The 19,804-nt window shown below is 32.4% G+C and overlaps 1 protein-coding gene across 2 annotated transcripts; it reads left to right on the top strand.

The window, feature by feature from the left end:
• Window positions 1-12,017: 12,017 nt before the first annotated feature.
• Window positions 12,018-13,649, top strand: LOC124849149 (uncharacterized). Of its 2 annotated transcripts, none has more exons than XM_047327030.2 (5): window positions 12,018-12,337; window positions 12,427-12,492; window positions 12,607-12,692; window positions 12,802-13,001; window positions 13,406-13,649. In XM_047327030.2, exons 1-5 carry the CDS (start codon window positions 12,156-12,158, stop codon window positions 13,505-13,507), a joined length of 636 nt encoding a protein of 211 aa, XP_047182986.2. In that variant the 5' UTR covers window positions 12,018-12,155; the 3' UTR covers window positions 13,508-13,649. The 2 variants fall into 2 exon arrangements, with proteins under 2 accessions (XP_047182986.2, XP_047182987.2); XM_047327031.2 differs by having other exon boundaries at window positions 12,025-12,337; window positions 12,610-12,692.
• The last annotated feature ends 6,155 nt before the right edge of the window (window positions 13,650-19,804 follow it).

Raw genomic sequence — 19,804 nt, forward strand, 5'->3', positions numbered from 1 at the left:
ACAATGTAATTGTGAATTTTTTAAGTTGGATTACAAACAATGTAAATTTCAATTTCTATGTATAACTATTTCTAGATGATTAGATGTTTCAATATTACATTTTGATTAGATGTTTCAATATTACATTTTGAGTTGAGGAAGTATTTTATGTGTAATTATATTATGTAAATATATTTAGGGATTTTGTTAGGTAAATATTATATTGAGGGACTATTTTGATGTATTAATAATAGAAACAATATTGATTATTTTTCTTGTTATTGATTATTTACACTGTATTATAGAATTGAATTTTATGCATGTTTGGATATGGATATAAGCACATACAAATCAAATATTAAAAAAAAAATCACTTTTATACCTGATATAATAACGTCAGGTATGAATACCAACTTTTATACTTGTTATCGACAAAACCGGTGTGAAACATCGAACTTTTTACACTATTTCTAGACAGGTGTGAAAAATCGAAACTTTCTATACCCTTACTTCTATACTCACTCAAAAAACAAGTATAAAAAGCATTTTATAACAGGTATGAAAAACCTTTTTTGCACTAGTGATCGACTAAGAATGGCGATTATGTTTTGCAGGATGTAGTAGGGTTTCTAGAGTTTTGGAAGCTTAGCATTCAACATTGTTTCATGGATTGAAGATGTTCTTTATGTAGATAAATCAATGAGGAATCGAGAGGTTTAGAAACTATGGAGATGTTTGTAATTTTCCATCCAATAATCTTGTTTAAACCATATGTTTACTTAGGATGAAGAAAGACATTAGATGATTATATGAAAAAAAAATATATATTGACTTGTATATTGTATCTGATTGTTTGAAAAAAAAAATATATAAATTGTGTTTGCTTTGTTGAATAAACTTCTTAATATTTACCAAGTTTAATGTTGTAGTTATTCTTATTAGTGTCAACCATTGTACTCAACAATTTTCATCTATTTTGTTCTTAGGGAAAATATATAATTTGGAAAGCACCATCCACCATGAGACTATTAAAGATGATATGTTGCGAGTGATGGTTGTAGATATTAAAGATGATTTTAAAGATTGTCACTTGTAGGGGTCATTGGCAATTGCTAGTAATTGTTCTGGATCGTTCTCTTGTAGTTCTTTTAGCTTCCTTGCATAAGAAAGCTAACACATTGTCCATAAAAAATATTTTAGAGGCATAAGTTTTCCTTTCTATTTTGTTTTCTTCCTATATGATTATAATGATATAATGAATGTCTACCTTTTGTAGGTCTTTGGAAGCTCATTCAAGGTTGTACGGTATTCCATATGTATCTAGGAAGAAGACACCTAATGTAAGAAGTTGACCTTTGTTCTGTATTTTTTGATTTTGCTATTTTTATGAGGAATTTGCTTGTTGGTTTTTGTGGAATTTGGGTTTTTGTTGGTTTACCAAAATTGATCAAAGATACATGGTACAAAGGCTATAACTAGAGTATAATATGATCTTGTCTGTCCTTAGTTTGAATGAGTCTTGATTATGTGTATTTAATTTGCAGTGTCGACGTCAATTGGACAATTATGAGTGTGGGTATTACGTAATGAAGCACATGCACACCATTATTTGTACAAACATTACTGATTAATGGAATAGGGTATTAGAAAACTAACTAAATACTTATCTAAATGTTCATTACAAAATTGTTCTAACTTAATTATTTTATTTTTAGATCTTTAATGATTCATCTCCAATGGAAGCTCCAAACATTGAAGACATCAGAACCAAGTAGGCTTCTTTTATTTTAAGTGTTAGTAAATTATAGAAACTTGATTACAATGTAGTGTAGGTTAATATCTCTAGTACAAAAATCGCGTATAACGTCACACGTATAACGTTCCATAACAGAACAACCAACGTTAATAATGACCGGTGATATTGTTGTAAATAAATTCAATCGCTCCACATCATTTTAGAATCCAACTCACCATCTAAAACGAATTAACTTCACGACCAGAACCTACCCGTCGTAAATTCAATCCCTTTTTTATTATATTTTTCCTTTTTCTTTTAAACCAACTACGAAACGGCGAACTCTTTTGCGGGCTTCTATGTTTTATTTGTTAGCCGTTATTCTTTTATTTTTTCTTTTAAACCAACCAATAAAATGTTTAATTACTGGGGGTTCGACATTTTATTATGCGCATGAAGCCAAGGGTCACTCCATAACACGTCGAGTTCTTTTGGGGCTTCGACGTTTTATTGACCAGCTAGAAGCCAAAGGGTCAATCCCTTTTTTTATTATATTTTTCTTTTTCCTTTTAAACCAACCCATAAAACGTCCTATTACTGGGGGCTTCAACGATTTATTATGCGCATGAAGCCAAAGGGTCACTTCACAAAACGTCGAATTCATTGGGGGGTTCGATGTGATGGGCACATTAATTCTGGCTCCCAGCAATTACTCTTTTTTTTTTCTATAAATATAGTTTCAGAGCCTTGGATAACCTCTACACCTCCATTTATAAAATTTCTTGTAACAACTCCTAAAAGGTTTCCTTGTGTTTCTATTAGCTCCTTCAAGGTCACAAAAACGAGTAATTTCTTTGTGGTTTGATTCTTTGTCATGTTGAAAAGTTTGAAGGAATGATAGAAACACAAAGAAAAAGGTTGATATATTTGGATTTCGCACCCTTTCAAAATGCTTCAACTTCCATTCACAAAATTTCTCGTGACAATCTGTTAATTTTTTCTTTGTTTCTCTATTATCTCCTTCAAGGTCACAAAAACGAGTCATTTCCTTGTGGTTTGATTCTTTGTGCATGGTGAAAAGTTTGAAGGAGTGATAAATATCCAAAGAAAAAGGTTAAGAGATTTGAATTTTGCACCCTTTCAAAATCCTTCGACATTTTAACTATCCCATGGATCTTTTCGTGGTTAGATTTTCATTTTTTCCTATGTTTAGTATTATTATGCTTTTCTTTTGTTTATGTTTTCATTTATGAACATACTTTCTGTAAAAATGGATTTCTTTTAGAAATCTTTGAAGTTTTTTTACGTCGAACTCTGCCATAATTCAACGTTGGTTTAAAAGAAAAAAAGGATTTATTATGCTTTTCATTTGTAACCAAATACATTTTCCCATGCATAGTTAATATCAAAGACTTTCCAAATTTGATGTGAATATCTTCATTTCTAAAAGAGAATTTATTATGACCAACAAACTACCTTTTCCCATATGACAAGACGTCGAACAATGTTCAACTTCGACGTTAATCTTTTCGTTTGTAACAACAACATTTATCAAGATTAACCAAATACATTTTTGCATGCACAATTAACGTTAGAGACTTTCCAAATTCGATGTGAATATCTTCGTTTCTAAAGAGAGCATTTATCATGACCAACAAACTACCTTTTTCCATATGACGTAGACGTTGTACAATTTCCATCTTCGACGTGCATCTTTTCGTTTTGAAAAGAGTATTTATCAAGACTAACCAAATACACTTTCCCATGCACAATTAACGTCCCGAACTTTCCAAATTCAGCGTTCATATCTTTGTTTCTTATAATAGCATTTATGATGACCAACAAAGCATTTTCCCATATAAAGTAGACGTCGAATGGTGTAAAAATTGGATGTCAAAGTTCAAGTCCATTTTCTTTAAATACAGTTTCGGATCCTTGATCTAGACCTCCACTTATAAAATTTTGGCGCAACCTGTTACTCTGTTAACATTTTGTCTTTAGTTTTCTCTTAGCTCTTTTGAAGGTCACAAAAGTTTGGGAGATGCATGAAGGAATAGAAATCCAAAGAAATAAGTTAATGATGGGTTTGGGAGATGCATGAAGGAATAGAAATCCAAAAGTTTTCTCCATCAATTCCTCCACTAAACGAAGACATTTATTTGTTAATGATGAAGGCATGGTGGAAAACCAGAGGAAAATGTTAACACTTATGAATTTCAAAAACATTCTCCATTGTTTTGTTGTTTTTTTATTTACTTCCTGTGTTTCATTTTAATGTATTCTTTCTTGTGTTGATGTTCATTTTTTACGCTATGTTTTGTAAAAATGGATTTCTTTTAGAAATCCTGATGGAATCCTGCCTGATGTGTTTTATCAGTGTCCTCTTTTTGTAGTTTTTACATTTTGTTGTGCACATATTTTAGCTTGTAAGGAGTATGGGTTACTATAAATACCCAACTCCTCTCTTGTATTGGCACTTTTGAGATTAATGAGAATTGAATTTTCTGAAATCATAAATTATTCTCTCTTGAAAGTGATAGGCTAGAGAGTCCAAAGACTCCCTCTAGCCACCTTCCAAGCACACTCTCATTCTTCCATTTCTCCAAAACTCCACGGTGCTTTCTCTCTCATCCTCCACGCTGACTTCTCACCGCCACATCTCGTGCACGCGTCAGCTCCTCGTTACATCAGCTTCTCGCGCCAGCCACGTCTTCATTCCTTTCATCAGCACTTCGCATCCACGCATTCTCCCAATCCGCATCCTCATTTTACACAACTACTGATCATTCTCTCTCGAGCAAGAGAGGCATCTCACTCGTTCTCGAGAGCTCTCTTCCTTGGCTCCAACCATCCTCCAACCACAGATCTGCCTTTCTCCTCCATTTTCACCGATTGTAAGTTACTTTCCACCGATTATCCCTCTTTTCCTCCGTTCATTTCCTTGTTCCACCGATTAAATCAGTCAAGATAGAGTGCTTCGTCCTCATAGTGTTTCTCACCGAACAAACCATCTTCATCCTCCATACCTTCAACTTCCACCGATTAAACCCTAGATTCTAGGGTTTCGTTGTGTTCACTCTCGGTTTCCTTAGATTTCATTCGAGTCATTCTTCGATTTCGAGTTCCTCAACATTCTGCTGCATCCTTCTTCGTCGGAGAAGCTTCGAGGAGTCCGAATCGAGCTCTCAAAGCTTCTATCACCATCTTCTCGGGCGTTCGTCCATCAAGCTTCGAAGGTAAGTATCTCGGTTTGTCTCTATTCTGAGTTGTTCGGTTTAATTCTGAGTTAAGTGTTTCGCGTCTCTGTTTCGAGTTTTCTTCTGTTCTTGCGTTGTTTCGCGTCTCTATGCATTCATCTTATTTTGTCTCGGTTTGATTCTGTTCTTTGCGTTTTGTTTTGATTCGGTCTTGTCAGATTCATTTTTTGTTCATTTGATTCTGAGTCACGTTTCTATTTTTCGTTTATTGTTGTTCATTTTTCTGAGTTGTTCATCATTTTCCTTCACTGTCTTGTGTTGTAATCTGTGTTGAATTATATTTTGTGATTTTGTGCATTTGTTCATGTAGTTTTGTGCCTTTGAGTCATTATATTGAGTATTATTTCATTTTATTTCGGTGTAAGTCTTGGTTTGAGTCTTTTCATTTGAAAATCACATTTCTGTCATGTTCTAGTCTTGTGCATTGTTTTAATTGTCAATTAAATTTGAGTTTAACTAGCTGATGTTTGTGTTTTGTGATTCATTTGAGTTGCCTGCACTGAGTAAGTTCTGTTCACCATATATAAGCTATGACATTTAGATAAATGAGCTTGGTGGCAGATTTCAGTGGTAGAGATAATGAATCTCATGTTCTTGAATCTGTTTAATGATAGCTTTGCTTGGTTTCTGCCTAATCAATAACAAGTGCATACCAAGTGAGCAATGAAAGGCTCAGCCTAGCTCGGTTGCACATTGATTAATCAATAGATTTGTGATTTGGCCAGCTACACCGAACTGGTTTTTCTTTGAAGAGTCTGTGAGTCATTCATACTTGGTTTTAATTTCTTTGCCAAGTTCTGATTCAAATATTTTTACAGTATTGTCTTCGTTTCGTTAGCATCTATTGAGGTATATGAATCTGCAGAATTGCATTAAAACTGTTTACAACAGTGATTGAACTTAGTTTGAACTTCTGAGTTTGTGATCCATAATGTGCATTCACTGTTTTCACTTTGCTATCAATTCTGCAATTGAGAATAAATTTTTGGTCACTCAAGGAAGCCTAAACCAGTGGTATTTGAAACTATAACTGTGGCTGAGAGTGATTAGCCTCTTGTTTTCCTTTGGTTTTTTTTTTCTTTGAGTTGAACCATGTTCACTTTCCTTTGGCAAAAAAAAAATCTGATTAAGTTGCAAAACTGATTAGGTGATCTGTTGTGAACTGTGACTGAAAATAGCAAGTTCTAAAGTGTTATCCAACTTAGATTTGGCTATCAAATTGTGAAAAAAAAAAGCAAAGAGAGCTGGTGCAATTCACAATATTGTTAACTGTTTCAGTAAACTATCTCTGCCAAAATCAAATCAGATATAACTTTCTTCAATCATAACTGGTTCAACTTAAGTCCTTTTAATTGTTTTTAAAATTTGTTCTAGTTCTATTCCTTAGGTTCTATTTGTTGTGCTTACTTTGATCCAAAGCTTTGTTTCTTGTTTGTCAATTGTTGGCTGTCTTAGTTTTGTCTAATTCATATGTGCATTCTGATCTGTTGTTCTTAATTTGAGCTTTAATTGCTTTGTTCATATGATCTAGAGTTGTCTTAAGTAATAGATCTGTTGTGCTGTCATTGTTTTGTGGCTGTCCTGTTATGTTCTGCATATCACTTTGCCTTGCCTAGCCTTTGCCTGTTTGAGAAGTTGTTACACTCTGGTTTCTGGAAGTTGAAAGAGGGTTTGTGTGCTTGGTAGCATCTTAGGTGGTGGTGGTCTGAAAGACTCTCAAGCCTTGAACTGCCAAGGGAGAATCTCCTTTCCAAACCTTTTCATTTATGTGTTTTAAATTTCAAAAGAGAAGCCTGAGTGTTGTGAGTTTTGTAAGGCTGACTTGGCCTAATTCCTTGGCAATTTGAAATAGAGAATTTCATTGTTCATCTAACTGTGTTGCTGATTGTTCATTGTGCAGGAAAAGGAGTTTGAGTGATCAAACTAGAGCAGCTGTGATTGTACTCATTTTAATCTGCTCTTGCATTCATTTTAGATTGTAAATTGTTTACTGGAATCATTGGTATATTAATTGTTTGAATGTGAATGCTGATTTTGATTTGATAAGACCTATGGGAACTTGGTAGATGCATCAGGAATTGCAAATGCTGCTCTGAATTAGTTTTGAGCTTCTTCATTTATGCATCAACACTGTTTTAACTGCTAATTTCTGCATTGCATCATGTTAATCTTTCTCCATTGATTTGATTAGTTTGGGATGGTTGTTTAATCAGTTGGACTAAGGATTGAACTCCATACATTTGCATCTAAGAACCAAATTTCTTGTTAAGAGGTGTTTTTGTTCTAAGTGCTGAAATAACTTCTGAACCTGCCATGTGCTGACCATTTAGTTGTGCAATTTTTGTTCTGATTAACACTGTTAAAAAACAGTTTGTACGTGTGGGAAGTCTAACACAAGAATACCTACAGTGGAGCAAAAGGAGCTTTGCTACCTGCATAAACTACACCAAGCTGAATAGGGAGTTTCTTCGTTCTGTTGTGTAGTTTCGTGTTAGATTTGTGCATGATTAGAAATAGTTAACCATATTTGATTGAATATTATGGTTGGATATCATATGGTTTAACTGTTCCTGAAAATTGAATTTGGTTTAGCAAATTTGGACATCCATACATTAAGTGATAGTGCTGGTCTAGTGTTATTGTTGGCTTAGCAGATTTAACGTAGGCAAACTATTTCTTTGAGTCAATTCAGACTAATAAGTTGGATGTTGTAATTGTTGTTTGGAAGCTGCAATGATCCCTTAAGGGTTCAAAAACACCAATGCAGGGAGAAAGTTTAGATTAGGGCTGGGATTTGTTTTCTGTGTTGATAATAATCCAATCTGAACTGTGCTGTTATAAATACTGATTCTTTTGTTTCTCTTGGATCTTGGTGTATAGATAAACTGCAGTAGTACGTGGGATAGGAGTCTTTCCTGAAAGGCATTTATAAGCAACACAACACTTGCACACGGTTTATTAAGTGTTTTGTTTGTTTGATTTTGTGTTTACGTTTAGGGGTGATTTAGGCTAAAAGGGATTAAACTCTAAGCCTTATCACATTAGAGTCCGAGAGTCTAGTCTTTTAATTGTGCTTAATTGTTTGTAATTGTTTGTGAGTTGTGTTCTTTGATTTTAAAGGTGATTTTAGTTTAAAGGGTAACTAGTAGTAACCTAAGACATTTCTGGCAAGGTAAGACTTGGTACTTAAGTAGTCTTCATGACTCACCTCTCTTACCTGGGACTTGTCTAAGTGTGAATCTTGTATACCTTTCACACAAAGAAAACTTTTAAAAACAAAGATGTCTTGTTATAGTTCATATAGGTCTTCTAGGTTAGATAATGTTGATGACATGTTTAAACAAGCTAGGAATCTTCCATCCTTTGGTAAAGACATAGGTGCATTAACATACCTAGCTTGGGAAAAAGAAATTGATAAAATAAATCCTTGGTTTTATGAAGAGAGTGAATATTATGTCCTTAGCATATATCTCTCTAAGTTAGAAAAGCATGCAAGTGAGTGGTGGGATGAAAGACAATATCATGTTAGGAAAGGTAGAAAGTCCTCCATACGTGATTGGCATGATTTAAAAGCTTGCATGAGAAGAAAGTTTGTGTCTTCAAGCATTAAAAGAAACCTAGAACTAATTAGGGATTGCATTGATAATGGAAAATTATTTCTTAAGAGTTTAAATGATCATGGGTTTCTTCGTAGAGAATTAGAATTTGGGGCAAGACTTAAAGAGATCAAGGATAAGAAAAGAGAAAGAGAGATTGAGAGAAAAGAAAAGGAAGAAAGGAAAGAAGAAGAGAAGAGAGAGAGAGAGAGAAGAAAACGAGAAAAGAGAAGAGAGAAGAAGAGAGGAATTAAGAAGAGAAGAAGAGAGAAGAAGAAGAGAAGAAGAAAAGGAAGAAAGAGAAGAAGATAAAAGAATAGAAGAAGAGAGAAAAGAAGAAGAAAAGAGAGAAAGGCAAGAAAGAGAGAAGAAAGAAAAGGAGAAATTGTTACTGATGACAAATCCTATTCTTTCAAAGATCATGGAATCTAAAAGGGAAGGTTTCCAAATCTTTACTTCTTTTTCAATAATTGATTATTTTTCAATTTTTAACTTCTCTTCCAAACAAATTGTCATCTCATATTCTATGAAAACATTCTCAAAATATGACAATTCAAATCTTGAGTTATTGTTATCATTAAGAAAACAATTAACTCAAGACAAAAGTGAATTTGGACTTCTAGAATTTCCAAATGTGATAAAACAAAATATTAGAAGTCCTTATTTCCTTGTTTTTATAGAAAAAATTCTTTCTTGGATTGATATTAAATGAAAATATATTTGATGTTTATTGTAGATTTGTGTTTGATTCAGGAGGAAGAAAAAGTGGATATAAAAGAATAAGGCCACTTTAAGATGGCCATGCTCCCAAAGATTGTGTGGAGCTTCTTCATAAGGCGATTCCCAGATTTGAGGTCAAATCTTTTTTTTAAGAGGGAGGGCATGATGGAATCCTGCCTGATGTGTTTTATCAGTGTCCTCTTTTTGTAGTTTTTACATTTTGTTGTGCACATATTTTAGCTTGTAAGGAGTATGGGTTACTATAAATACCCAACTCCTCTCTTGTATTGGCACTTTTGAGATTAATGAGAATTGAATTTTCTGAAATCATAAATTATTCTCTCTTGAAAGTGATAGGCTAGAGAGTCCAAAGACTCTCTCTAGCCACCTTTCAAGCACACTCTCATTCTTCCATTTCTCCAAAATTCCACGGTGCTTTCTCTCTCATCCTCCACGCTGACTTCTCACGCCACATCTCGTGCACGTGTCAGCTCCTTGTTACATCAGCTTCTCGCGCCAGCCACGTCTTCATTCCTTTCATCAGCACTTCGCATCCACGCATTCTCCCAATCCGCATCCTCATTTTACACAACTGCTGATCATTCTCTCTCGAGCAAGAGAGGCATCTCACTCGTTCTTGAGAGCTCTCTTCCTTGGCTCCAACCATCCTCCAACCACAGATCTGCCTTTCTCCTCCATTTTCACCGATTGTAAGTTACTTTCCACCGATTATCCCTCTTTTCCTCCGTTCATTTCCTTGTTCCATCGATTAAATCAGTCAAGATAGAGTTCTTCGTCCTCATAGTGTTTCTCACCGAACAAACCATCTTCATCCTCCATACCTTCAACTTCCACCGATTAAACCCTAGATTCTAGGGTTTCGTTGTGTTCACTCTCGGTTTCCTTAGATTTCATTCGAGTCATTCTTTGATTTCGAGTTCCTCAACATTCCGCTGCATCCTTCTTCGTCGGAGAAGCTTCGAGGAGTCCGAATCGAGCTCTCAAAGCTTCTATCGTCATCTTCTCGGGCGTTCGTCCATCAAATCCTCTATGATATAGGACGTTGGTTAGCATCACATTCAATATTCGACATCATACTAAGATTTAAACTATCTTCAAGTTGTTCCCACCCTAAGATATCAGTTAGATCTAAAATCTAATGGTAGGAAACAACTTGAAAACAATTTAAAAAATGAATCATACATTACTAATGATGAAGTTGAACAACTTTTTTATAGATTGGACTCCTTTGAGTAATAACTACACTCCTATGTTTGTTTGCAAGCATACATCATCAACACCAACAATCTTTGAAACACCATTATTCCCATCTTCAACACTCAAAAGTCACTAGAAGTATAAGATGTGAAGAACTCCTTCCTTGCTGTAATGTGTAATGTTGTAACACTATCATTTATTCACATACTCTCATCAAATACAAGATTAACTTACTCAAAGCACAAAAAGAACAAAATTCTCACATGTAATAGTAGTAGTAACGTGACCATCATCATCATGATCATTCTCTTTCTGCTCGTATTTTTTTTCTTTATTCTCTTTTTTTTTCTTAAAATTGTATTTTATAATGTGCCCAGTTTTATTACAATAATGTCACTCTCCACATTTTTGTATATTGACATGGACTTGGTCATACTCTTCTCTCTACCACTCCTTGGTTCCTTTCTCTTATTTCTCCCTTATTTTATATGACAAACACCTAAAACTGAGATGAGGAACCACGTGTCTTCCTTGTCATCTCTTTATTAAGAGCATCACTTTTTGCCACTGGAAAAGAAACAATGTTATTACGAGCCAAATTTTTGTAATGAAAACCTAATATCTCGCAAGACTTTGGTAGAATATTTAATAACCATAGTCCCAAAACTTCATCGTCAAAATTGATATACATTCCTAATAGTTGATCTAAAAACTTTTAAAGTTGATTTAAATGATCTGGAAAAATTATAAAATTCATCCAGCAGTTCAACAAATATAATATTTTATTGTCTTACTTAAAAAACATACAAAAACTATATTAGGATTTTGGAACACCGAGTTATAAAGCATATAAAATATCGTCTGGCAAACTTGCCTAGTTCAGAATGCAATTCCTTCTATGCCTAATTACATGATGACAATTGGTTTTGTTTTTTTTGCAACTTATTGTTATGTAATTCTCGTAAATCCAATCCGAAATTATGAAAATTAATCAATGAACTGGGTGATCTTTCCCTGAGTGCACAGTTGTTATTCAATCACGTATGTATGGATTGTATTTGGTTTCCAAACCTTATGTATTTTGTGTGCAAATAGTACACATGAGAACATAATATGTTGAATTGTGTTTCAGAACATTTTGATATGATTCTTTAAGTTAAAAGGCATAAAACTGTATGAAGAGTTTTTTTTTTTTTTTTTTTTTTTAAAAAAGAAAAAAAAGGGAATCGTGGGTGTAACCTTTAGGCCTATCTTGGACGGTGGTTTTACATGATTTTTAAAGGTGTGCATGTGCAAAGCCAGAAATGATTTTCCAACAGAAACCTAAGACTTACCTGTGTTTTTACTAAAGAAATAGAAGAAGTACGTCAGCATTTCTTCATAGATATTGCAAAACAAATCTTATACTTGGTCTCAGATTTGTTAGGCACAAACAATAAACAAAACACAATAATATTTATGTCTATCCATTACAACTTTTATTTACGTTGACTTTGTTCCCCTGAAATCGTTTTTCATACAATGTTACTGGCAAAATATGGCGTATTTTTGAAAACAAATTCATTTAATATATATAATCCACTTGAGCCAGTCGTGTACATATATATAATCCAATCCTCTTGTACCTCTGCGTGTACATTTTAGATTCATATGATGGCACATACAATCTTTACTCAGACGATTACTTCCTTAGCCGTTGGGACATTCGGTAGATTTCCAGCTTCAAAAGTTGATCATCACATTCGATTCAACTCCAGAATCAAACACAACCGCTTCTCAGTTCCAGAAAAGAACATAGCTTTGAGATTTCAAAACGATGACAGAAGAAAAATGTACGTAAAATCTTGGTTTTTTATTACATTTTCTTTTCTTCACTGGATTTTTTTTTTATTAATTACAATTTCTTTACACCTTCATGCAGGAGGAATATGGTTGTCTATTCTGGCATAACACCAGGAAACTCTAATGATCCTTCTCTTGGCTATTGGTAATTCATTTATTTACCAATCTCACATCATATGTATTATTATTCACTTGTTTCTTTTCCCTTTTAGTTTAATTTGAGTTGGCAATAGAAAAAAGTTTGAGAAATATTCTCTAGCAGGAAATTTTGGATCCTTGGCACAATATTCTCAATACTTGCATCCTTTTTGAGGGGGAAATGGGGACCTTTGTTGCAACTGAAAGGTAAGAGATCATCCGTGTTGAACATTACCAAAAAGGATTTTAATTATTGGGATAAGTTAGACCTTAAATGATTTTCATCTGATGATGTTTTTCTGTTCCTTGTACGTAGAGAAAGTTGAGACAACAACACATGAAGCACATCGAGTTGCAGACATTATAGAAGAAGTGGCTGAAGAGGTTGATAAGGTGGCAGAAGAGGCTGTTCAACATCTTCCAGAGGGAAAATTTCGTGACGCTGTAGAACTTGTTGAAAAAGTTGCTGAAGATGTCGAGAAGCGTGCTCAACGTGCTGAAGATGCATTAGAAAAGGTTTCAATCTCTATCTTGAAGTAATATTACAAATTGTTTATTAATTTCTCTTTAGATAACATAATTAGAATTATTAATAAAAGGTAATAAATAGTTCAGTTTCAACATAAGTAGATCTTGTTAAATTTTGTGAGTTGACTTAGTCTCATAATGACACTATTTCAAGTTGCCAATCGATAGAGTAACTTCCCTTCTTCATTAACTTAGACTTCAATATACAGAACGTTACTTGTTTTAATCTCCAACACGTAAAGTTGACAAACTCAATTTTGGTTTGCCTTGTTCAAGTCTATAATAACTTGCAAATTGCTATTATTACTTATTGCAGAATTTATTTATTGGTGCTAATCAAGTTTAGACTTAATACGATAATTGATGAGATTGGAATTTGGGTTAACGTGTAGGTTGAGAACATAGAAAAGGAGTTGGATTCCTTCATTACTGAATCAACCAACCATCACGAAAGTAGAGCAACGACGACTTCAGAAGCAAAAGAACAGAAATAGAGAAAAACACGGTTGCTGACAACATCTACTGAAAAATCAAACACCATGTTTTTACATCTTTTCTTTTTATTACAGCAACATCTTGCTTGTACAAATTTTATTCTTTAAGTTATTTTCTTCTATAACGCATAAGCTTATAACATTTTGTGCAATTTATTTTCATGTTGAAAGATGCATGCCTATCAATTAGTTATCTACACAAAAGAAAAACATCACCATCAATATGGAAATAGACAATAATCAAATTATTTAAAGTCATCTGTATCATAATATAAATAGCTTTGGCTATTTGTCAATAATGAATTTATTGTATTGTTGGACAGAGTTTTAAGTAATCTCATCAAATTAACAAATTTATTCTCAGTTTAGCTAGACTCGACACGTGTAATATTTAAACTATGGATTGAACTCACATGGGGTACCAATATTACCTGTACAAAATAAAATTATACTATAAAATGTTTTTATTAAAGCCACGTTTAAAACAAGTGTATAATGACGTCAAAGTTACCAAACTAGGCAAATTTGTCTCATATTACAAAAATAGGCAAAAAAATTTTGAAATACAAAAATAGACAAGTCGTCGGGGACCCAGACGACTTCTAATGAAGAAGTCGTGTCTCCCCTGCACGACTTCACCCTGTTCATGAAGTCGTGCACCCCAAAAATGACTTTAGGGTATGGTAATCGATTACCACGTATTGTAATCGATTACCATACCGTTTTTAATAAAAAAATATAAAAAAAATTGAAATCGTAGGGGGTTCACGACTTCAATAAGAGAAGTCGTGCACCCCCAACACAACTTTACTTTTTTTTTAATTTTTAATTTTTATTAATTAAAATCATTTATAATTTCTAAAAAATATTTTTAATTGTATTTAAAATAATTAAAATTATATCTAATTAATAATGAAAATTTTTCAATATTATTAAATAAATAAATTTCATACTTTTAATTATTTTTGTAATTAAATTAAATTTTTTATAAAAGAATTTTAATTAAATAATTTATAACTATAATTATTATAATTATCTAATTAAAAATTCAAAAAAATTTATATTTTATTATAATTTATTGTTTTTAATTTTTATTATTATAGTATATTTTTTTACAAAATTATAATTAATTAATAATAATTTTTTTCAATATAAACTATTTAAATTAATAAAATGATTAAATATAAACTAATTAAATTAATAAAAAAGACTAAATAACTAAAATTGTGGAGGGGGTTAACGACTTCTTGTATTGAAGTCGTGCTCCCCCATACACTTTCACTTTATTATTTTTTTTATTTAAAATGATTTATAATTTTTAAATTATATATTTAAATGTATTTAAAATATTAAAAATTATATATAATTAATATTTAAAGTTTCAATATATTATTAAATAAATAAACTTATTTTTGTTATTAAATTAGTCACATTTTTAAAATTATTTTAATAAAATAATTTATAACTATTATTATTGTAATTATTTAATTAAAATTCTTTTATAAAAAATTTAATTTAATTACAAAAATAATTAAAAGTATAAAATTTATTTATTTAATAATATTGAAAAACTTTAATTATTAATTAAATATAATTTTAATTATTTTAAATACATTTAAAAATATTTTTTAGAAATTATAAATGATTTTAATTAACAAAAGTTAAAAATTAAAAGAAAGTAAAGTTGTGTTGGGGGTGCACGACTTCTCTTATTGAAGTCGTGAACCCCCCTATGATTTCAATTTTTTTTATACTTTTTTATTAAAAACGGTATGGTAATCGATTACAACATGTAATAATCGATTACCATACCCTAAAGTCGTTTTTGGGATGTACGACTTCAATCTTGGTCAAATGAATAGGGTGAAGTCGTGCAGGGGGGACACGACTTCTTCATTAGAAGTCGTTTGGGTCCCCCACGACTTGTCTTTCGAAATTTTTTTGTCTACTTTCGTAATATCTGTGGCAAATTTACCTAGTTTGGTAACTTGGCCGTATAATGACATATGTGTGAATGATTTAATATCCAACTAATATGTGAAACCGACATAAAAGTTACTAAAAGTATTTGTTATAAAAGATATTTCAAATTAGAGAACAGAGTGGGCCATCTCCTTGTACTAGGTCAGATCTATAAATATATATAAAGAAACTACAATTGTTTCTATAAAACGATTAAAACTTTCAATTTATTAAAAACTAAAGCTGTTATTGAAACTCATCTTATACCTAATTTTTATCATAGTTATTAGTACTCTAATCAATAGATAATAAAGTTAAATTATATAAAATTGAGAAGATAGAGATAACGAGAGAGATGATGGCGTGCTGTAGTGAAACCCGTGAGAAAAACCAGGTTATCTTACTCAATAGATTTCCCTCGTGGAGCTATATATAGTTTCCTTTTCTATCATGAAAGCTTAACAAACACTCACATCATTGGTTTATTCATGTAACATGTCGGTTGAATAATATTACCTACTAATTAGAAGTGACAAATTTGTATAAAAAACAAAGTGGTACATTCTGGTGTACGTACGTTATCCATATAAACTTTTCCATCGCCTTATTCAGTTGATCAATACTCTTATAAAGCTTCCATCATCCTCATTGAGAAATATAGTTATCTTCGGAATTGAATATATTGGATTCGTTTACAAGATGCCAAATACAACATTTGCTCAAAAGTGTACTTGCATGCACTAGTACAGCCAGGAGAAAAGACAGCGGTTGTTTTTCCTAATAGGCAGCGGTTCTTGAACCGAGGCATATTCAGGCGAGGCAAAAAGTGTAATACTTTTGGCCTCAGGTGTGAACCGATGCATAAAGGGAGAGGATTTGGCATCGGTTCAGGGGAACCGAGGCCGTAGTGTTTTTGGTTTTTTTATTTTTTTTTGTAGGACTATATGCCTCGGTTAAGAGGAACCGAGGCCGTATTTGCCACCCTACTGCCTCGGTTGTAGCTTGAACCGAGACAATAGATCTCTTTTTTTTCTCATCCGTAAGCCTTTCTGCTTCTGGTGTGGTTATAACCGAGACCAAAATGCTTTAAAGGTCGATCTTTATCGTCATTTTCAACCTTTTCATAGTATTTTGAGATTGTGAAAGGAATAATTAATGAGATAGAGAAAATATAGAAACAGTGAAATGTTAAAGTAGGAGTTGGAAATAATATATTTTTTAGTTATGTATATGTTGTTAGATGTTGTATTACATCAAATCAAATGGTAGAATATATGAATATTTATAGACTCAAGTTATTCTAGAAAATGCTAGTCACAACTAATGTGAAATGTTCTAGATTTTTATCTATATAAAATATTCTTGATTTTTCTTCTTCTTATCTTATGTTTTTCTACAATATTCTAGAATTTGTAGTACATTTTAATACTTTTATCTTAGGATTTTCTATCTAGAACTTGCATTACAGTTTAATACTCCTCTTTGATGCGCATTCGGTAACTCCAAGCATAACACGCAGTAGTTCAAATCTTGGTCTTGTTAATGCCTTCGTAAAAATATATGCAACAGTCGAATTTGTTTAGTTGTCTCTTCATCTCGAATGAAGTGATATTTAATGGATATGTGTTTTGTTCTTTAATGATGGACTGGATTATTTTCTATTACTATTGTCGATTTGTTGTCATAATAGATAATAGTCGATCCATCTTGTGGTTTACCCATTTCTTCAAGTATTCTTTCTAGCCATATTGCTTGACTCATGGTTTCAGAAACTGCTACATACTTTACTTATGTTGTTGATTGGGACATAGTTGCTTGCTTCTTTGATGCCTAAGATAAAATACATGATCCTAGTGAGCGTATCCTAACATGTTGTCCATTGATCCTTCCTAATCACTATCTATATTGCCAATCATCCTTGAGTTAGTCATGGTTTTGTACCATATACCAAACTTCACTAGTGCAAGAAAAGCTTACAATGTCACGCGTTCAACGTCCAACCACTAAATAACCAACGTTAAAAATGATCGGTGACATTTTTGTTAATAAATGCAATTGTAGAACGTCGAAGCCCCATTCAATTCGACGTCTATGATGGTAATTATTTAAACTCGTGCGTTATTCTTTTTTTTCTTTCTTTTAAACCACTAATAGTACGTCGAATCGTTCAACGTAATATTTGTCAGTCAGAAGCCAAAGAGTCGCCATTTTTAATTCTTTTCTTTTTTCTTTTAAACAACAAATAATACGTCGAATTCTGTAAGGGCTTCGACATATTCTTTGTTAGCCAGAAGCCAAAAAGTAACCCCTTTTTAATTTTTTTTTCTTTTTTCTTTTAAACCACATATAATACATCGAATTTTGTAGGAGCTTCGACGTATTATTTGTCAGCCAAAAGTTTCCCCTTTTTAATTTGAGTGGGAGATTGAAAATTCATTCACTTTATCTTAGCGCGAGACCCTCTTCTCTTCTCAAACTTTTCTCAAACGAAGTTTGACAACCATCACATGTAATTTTTCTTTCATTTGATACAAATGCATGTTAATTAACTACTTTATGTATAATTTTCGTTTGTTTTGACCGATTATTTTGGTGTTCTTGCCCTTAATTGCACATTATGCTTTCTCTCTCACTAGTGGAAACACTTTATTCCGACGAACCCACCTTTTGAAAGTTAGCTTTCGTTTTCGTTTTCGTTCTGAAGAACTTATTTGTTGAACTTGTTTGTTGTTGTTTTTTGTTGAAGTTGTTTGTTGTTGTTATTTGGTTGAACTTGTTTTTTGTTGTTGTTTGATTGAACTTGTTTGTTGTTTGTTATTATTGATACTATACTACATGTTCATAGTTCATGCTTTACAAAATACCAAAAACTGAAATTTATTGTTTTTATGCTTTTCAGGTCTCACAGAGTTGTAAAAAAGGATTACAAATTAATTTTAAAAAACAAAAAAATTGCTTAACATCGAATATTAACAAAATTCGATGTCAATTCGATTAACGTCGAATTTTTTAAATTCGATGTCAATTTAACGTCTCCTGATATGACGTCGACCTCAAATTCGACGTGAAAGGCCAAAAAACAACGACGTTATACGATATTTTTGTACTAGCTTTCCTTTGTGTCTTGTAGATATCTTAAAATTAGTTTTCGTATTTCGTAATGAATATGACTTGTCTTTTGCATGAATCTTGATAGAAGACTTGTAGCATACATAATGTCCAATTGTGTGGTTATGAGATATAAGAGACTTTCAATCAAACTCTTGTAGGGTGGTGCATATGTTTCTTGTGCTCCATCATCTTTTTGTGACCACCAGTGGAGTAGTGACATGTTTACAGTCATACATTTTGCACTTATTTAATAAAGCTTCAATATATTTCTTTTGAGAGATCAATATCCCTTCTTTTTGTTGTTTCACCTCTATACTGAGGAAATAATTCATCAAGCCAAGGTCAGACATCTCAAATGTTTTCATCATGTCTTCTTTAAATTCTTTCATCATCTTTACATTATTTCTTGCATAAATAAGATAATGGAGACAATTAGATGATACTGACCTTGTATCTCCATATATAGTGTTGGCTCACTCTTGTTTCTCCTGAATTGTTGATTTATGAAATATTGATCAATCTTGCTTTACCATGCTCAAGGAGCTAGCTTCAGGTCGTATAAGGCTTTTTTTTAGTCTTCATACTTTGCCTTTATTGCCTTTGTTGATGAAGCCTTGTGGTTGTTCAACTTAAATATCCTCTTCGAGCACTCCAATTAGGCTAATTTGAAATCTAGTTGATAGATGTTGCATCTTTTTTGTGTTGCAAGACCTATTAAAACTCTAATTTTATCTAAGCGAGCAACTTGAGGAAATGTTTCATTCTAGTCTATTCCTGGTTGTTGTGAATAGCCTTTAACAACCAATCATTCCTTGTTCTTTTGTATAGTTCCATAAGGATTGAACTTTGTTTTATATACCCATTTCATTCCAATGGTGTCTTTTCAATGAGGGAAATTTACAAGCTCTCAAATATTATTTTTCTCAATCATTTTAATTCTCTTTAGGCTCAATCACGGTCATATTGCAAGTTTCGTATATGTCTACCAAAGATCTTACTTGTTGTTGCTGGAGGTGGAGAAAGCAAACCTGAATCTTTTGCCTCTTCTTGAGTTTCTTCTTAAGATTGTTGCACTAGAACTAAAATGTTATTTTTAACAAATTTTCCATATTCCCAATTCCAATAAGCATTTTCATCAACCTTGACATCTCGACTAATGATGAGATTTTCTTTTGTAAGTTGTAGACTTGATAGCCTTTTGATTGTGTGTTATATCTCAAGAAT

Source organism: Vigna umbellata, chromosome 1 (assembly GCF_029865625.1).
Source record: "Vigna umbellata cultivar VRB3 chromosome 1, Vumbellata_1.0, whole genome shotgun sequence".
NCBI lineage: Eukaryota > Viridiplantae > Streptophyta > Magnoliopsida > Fabales > Fabaceae > Vigna > Vigna umbellata.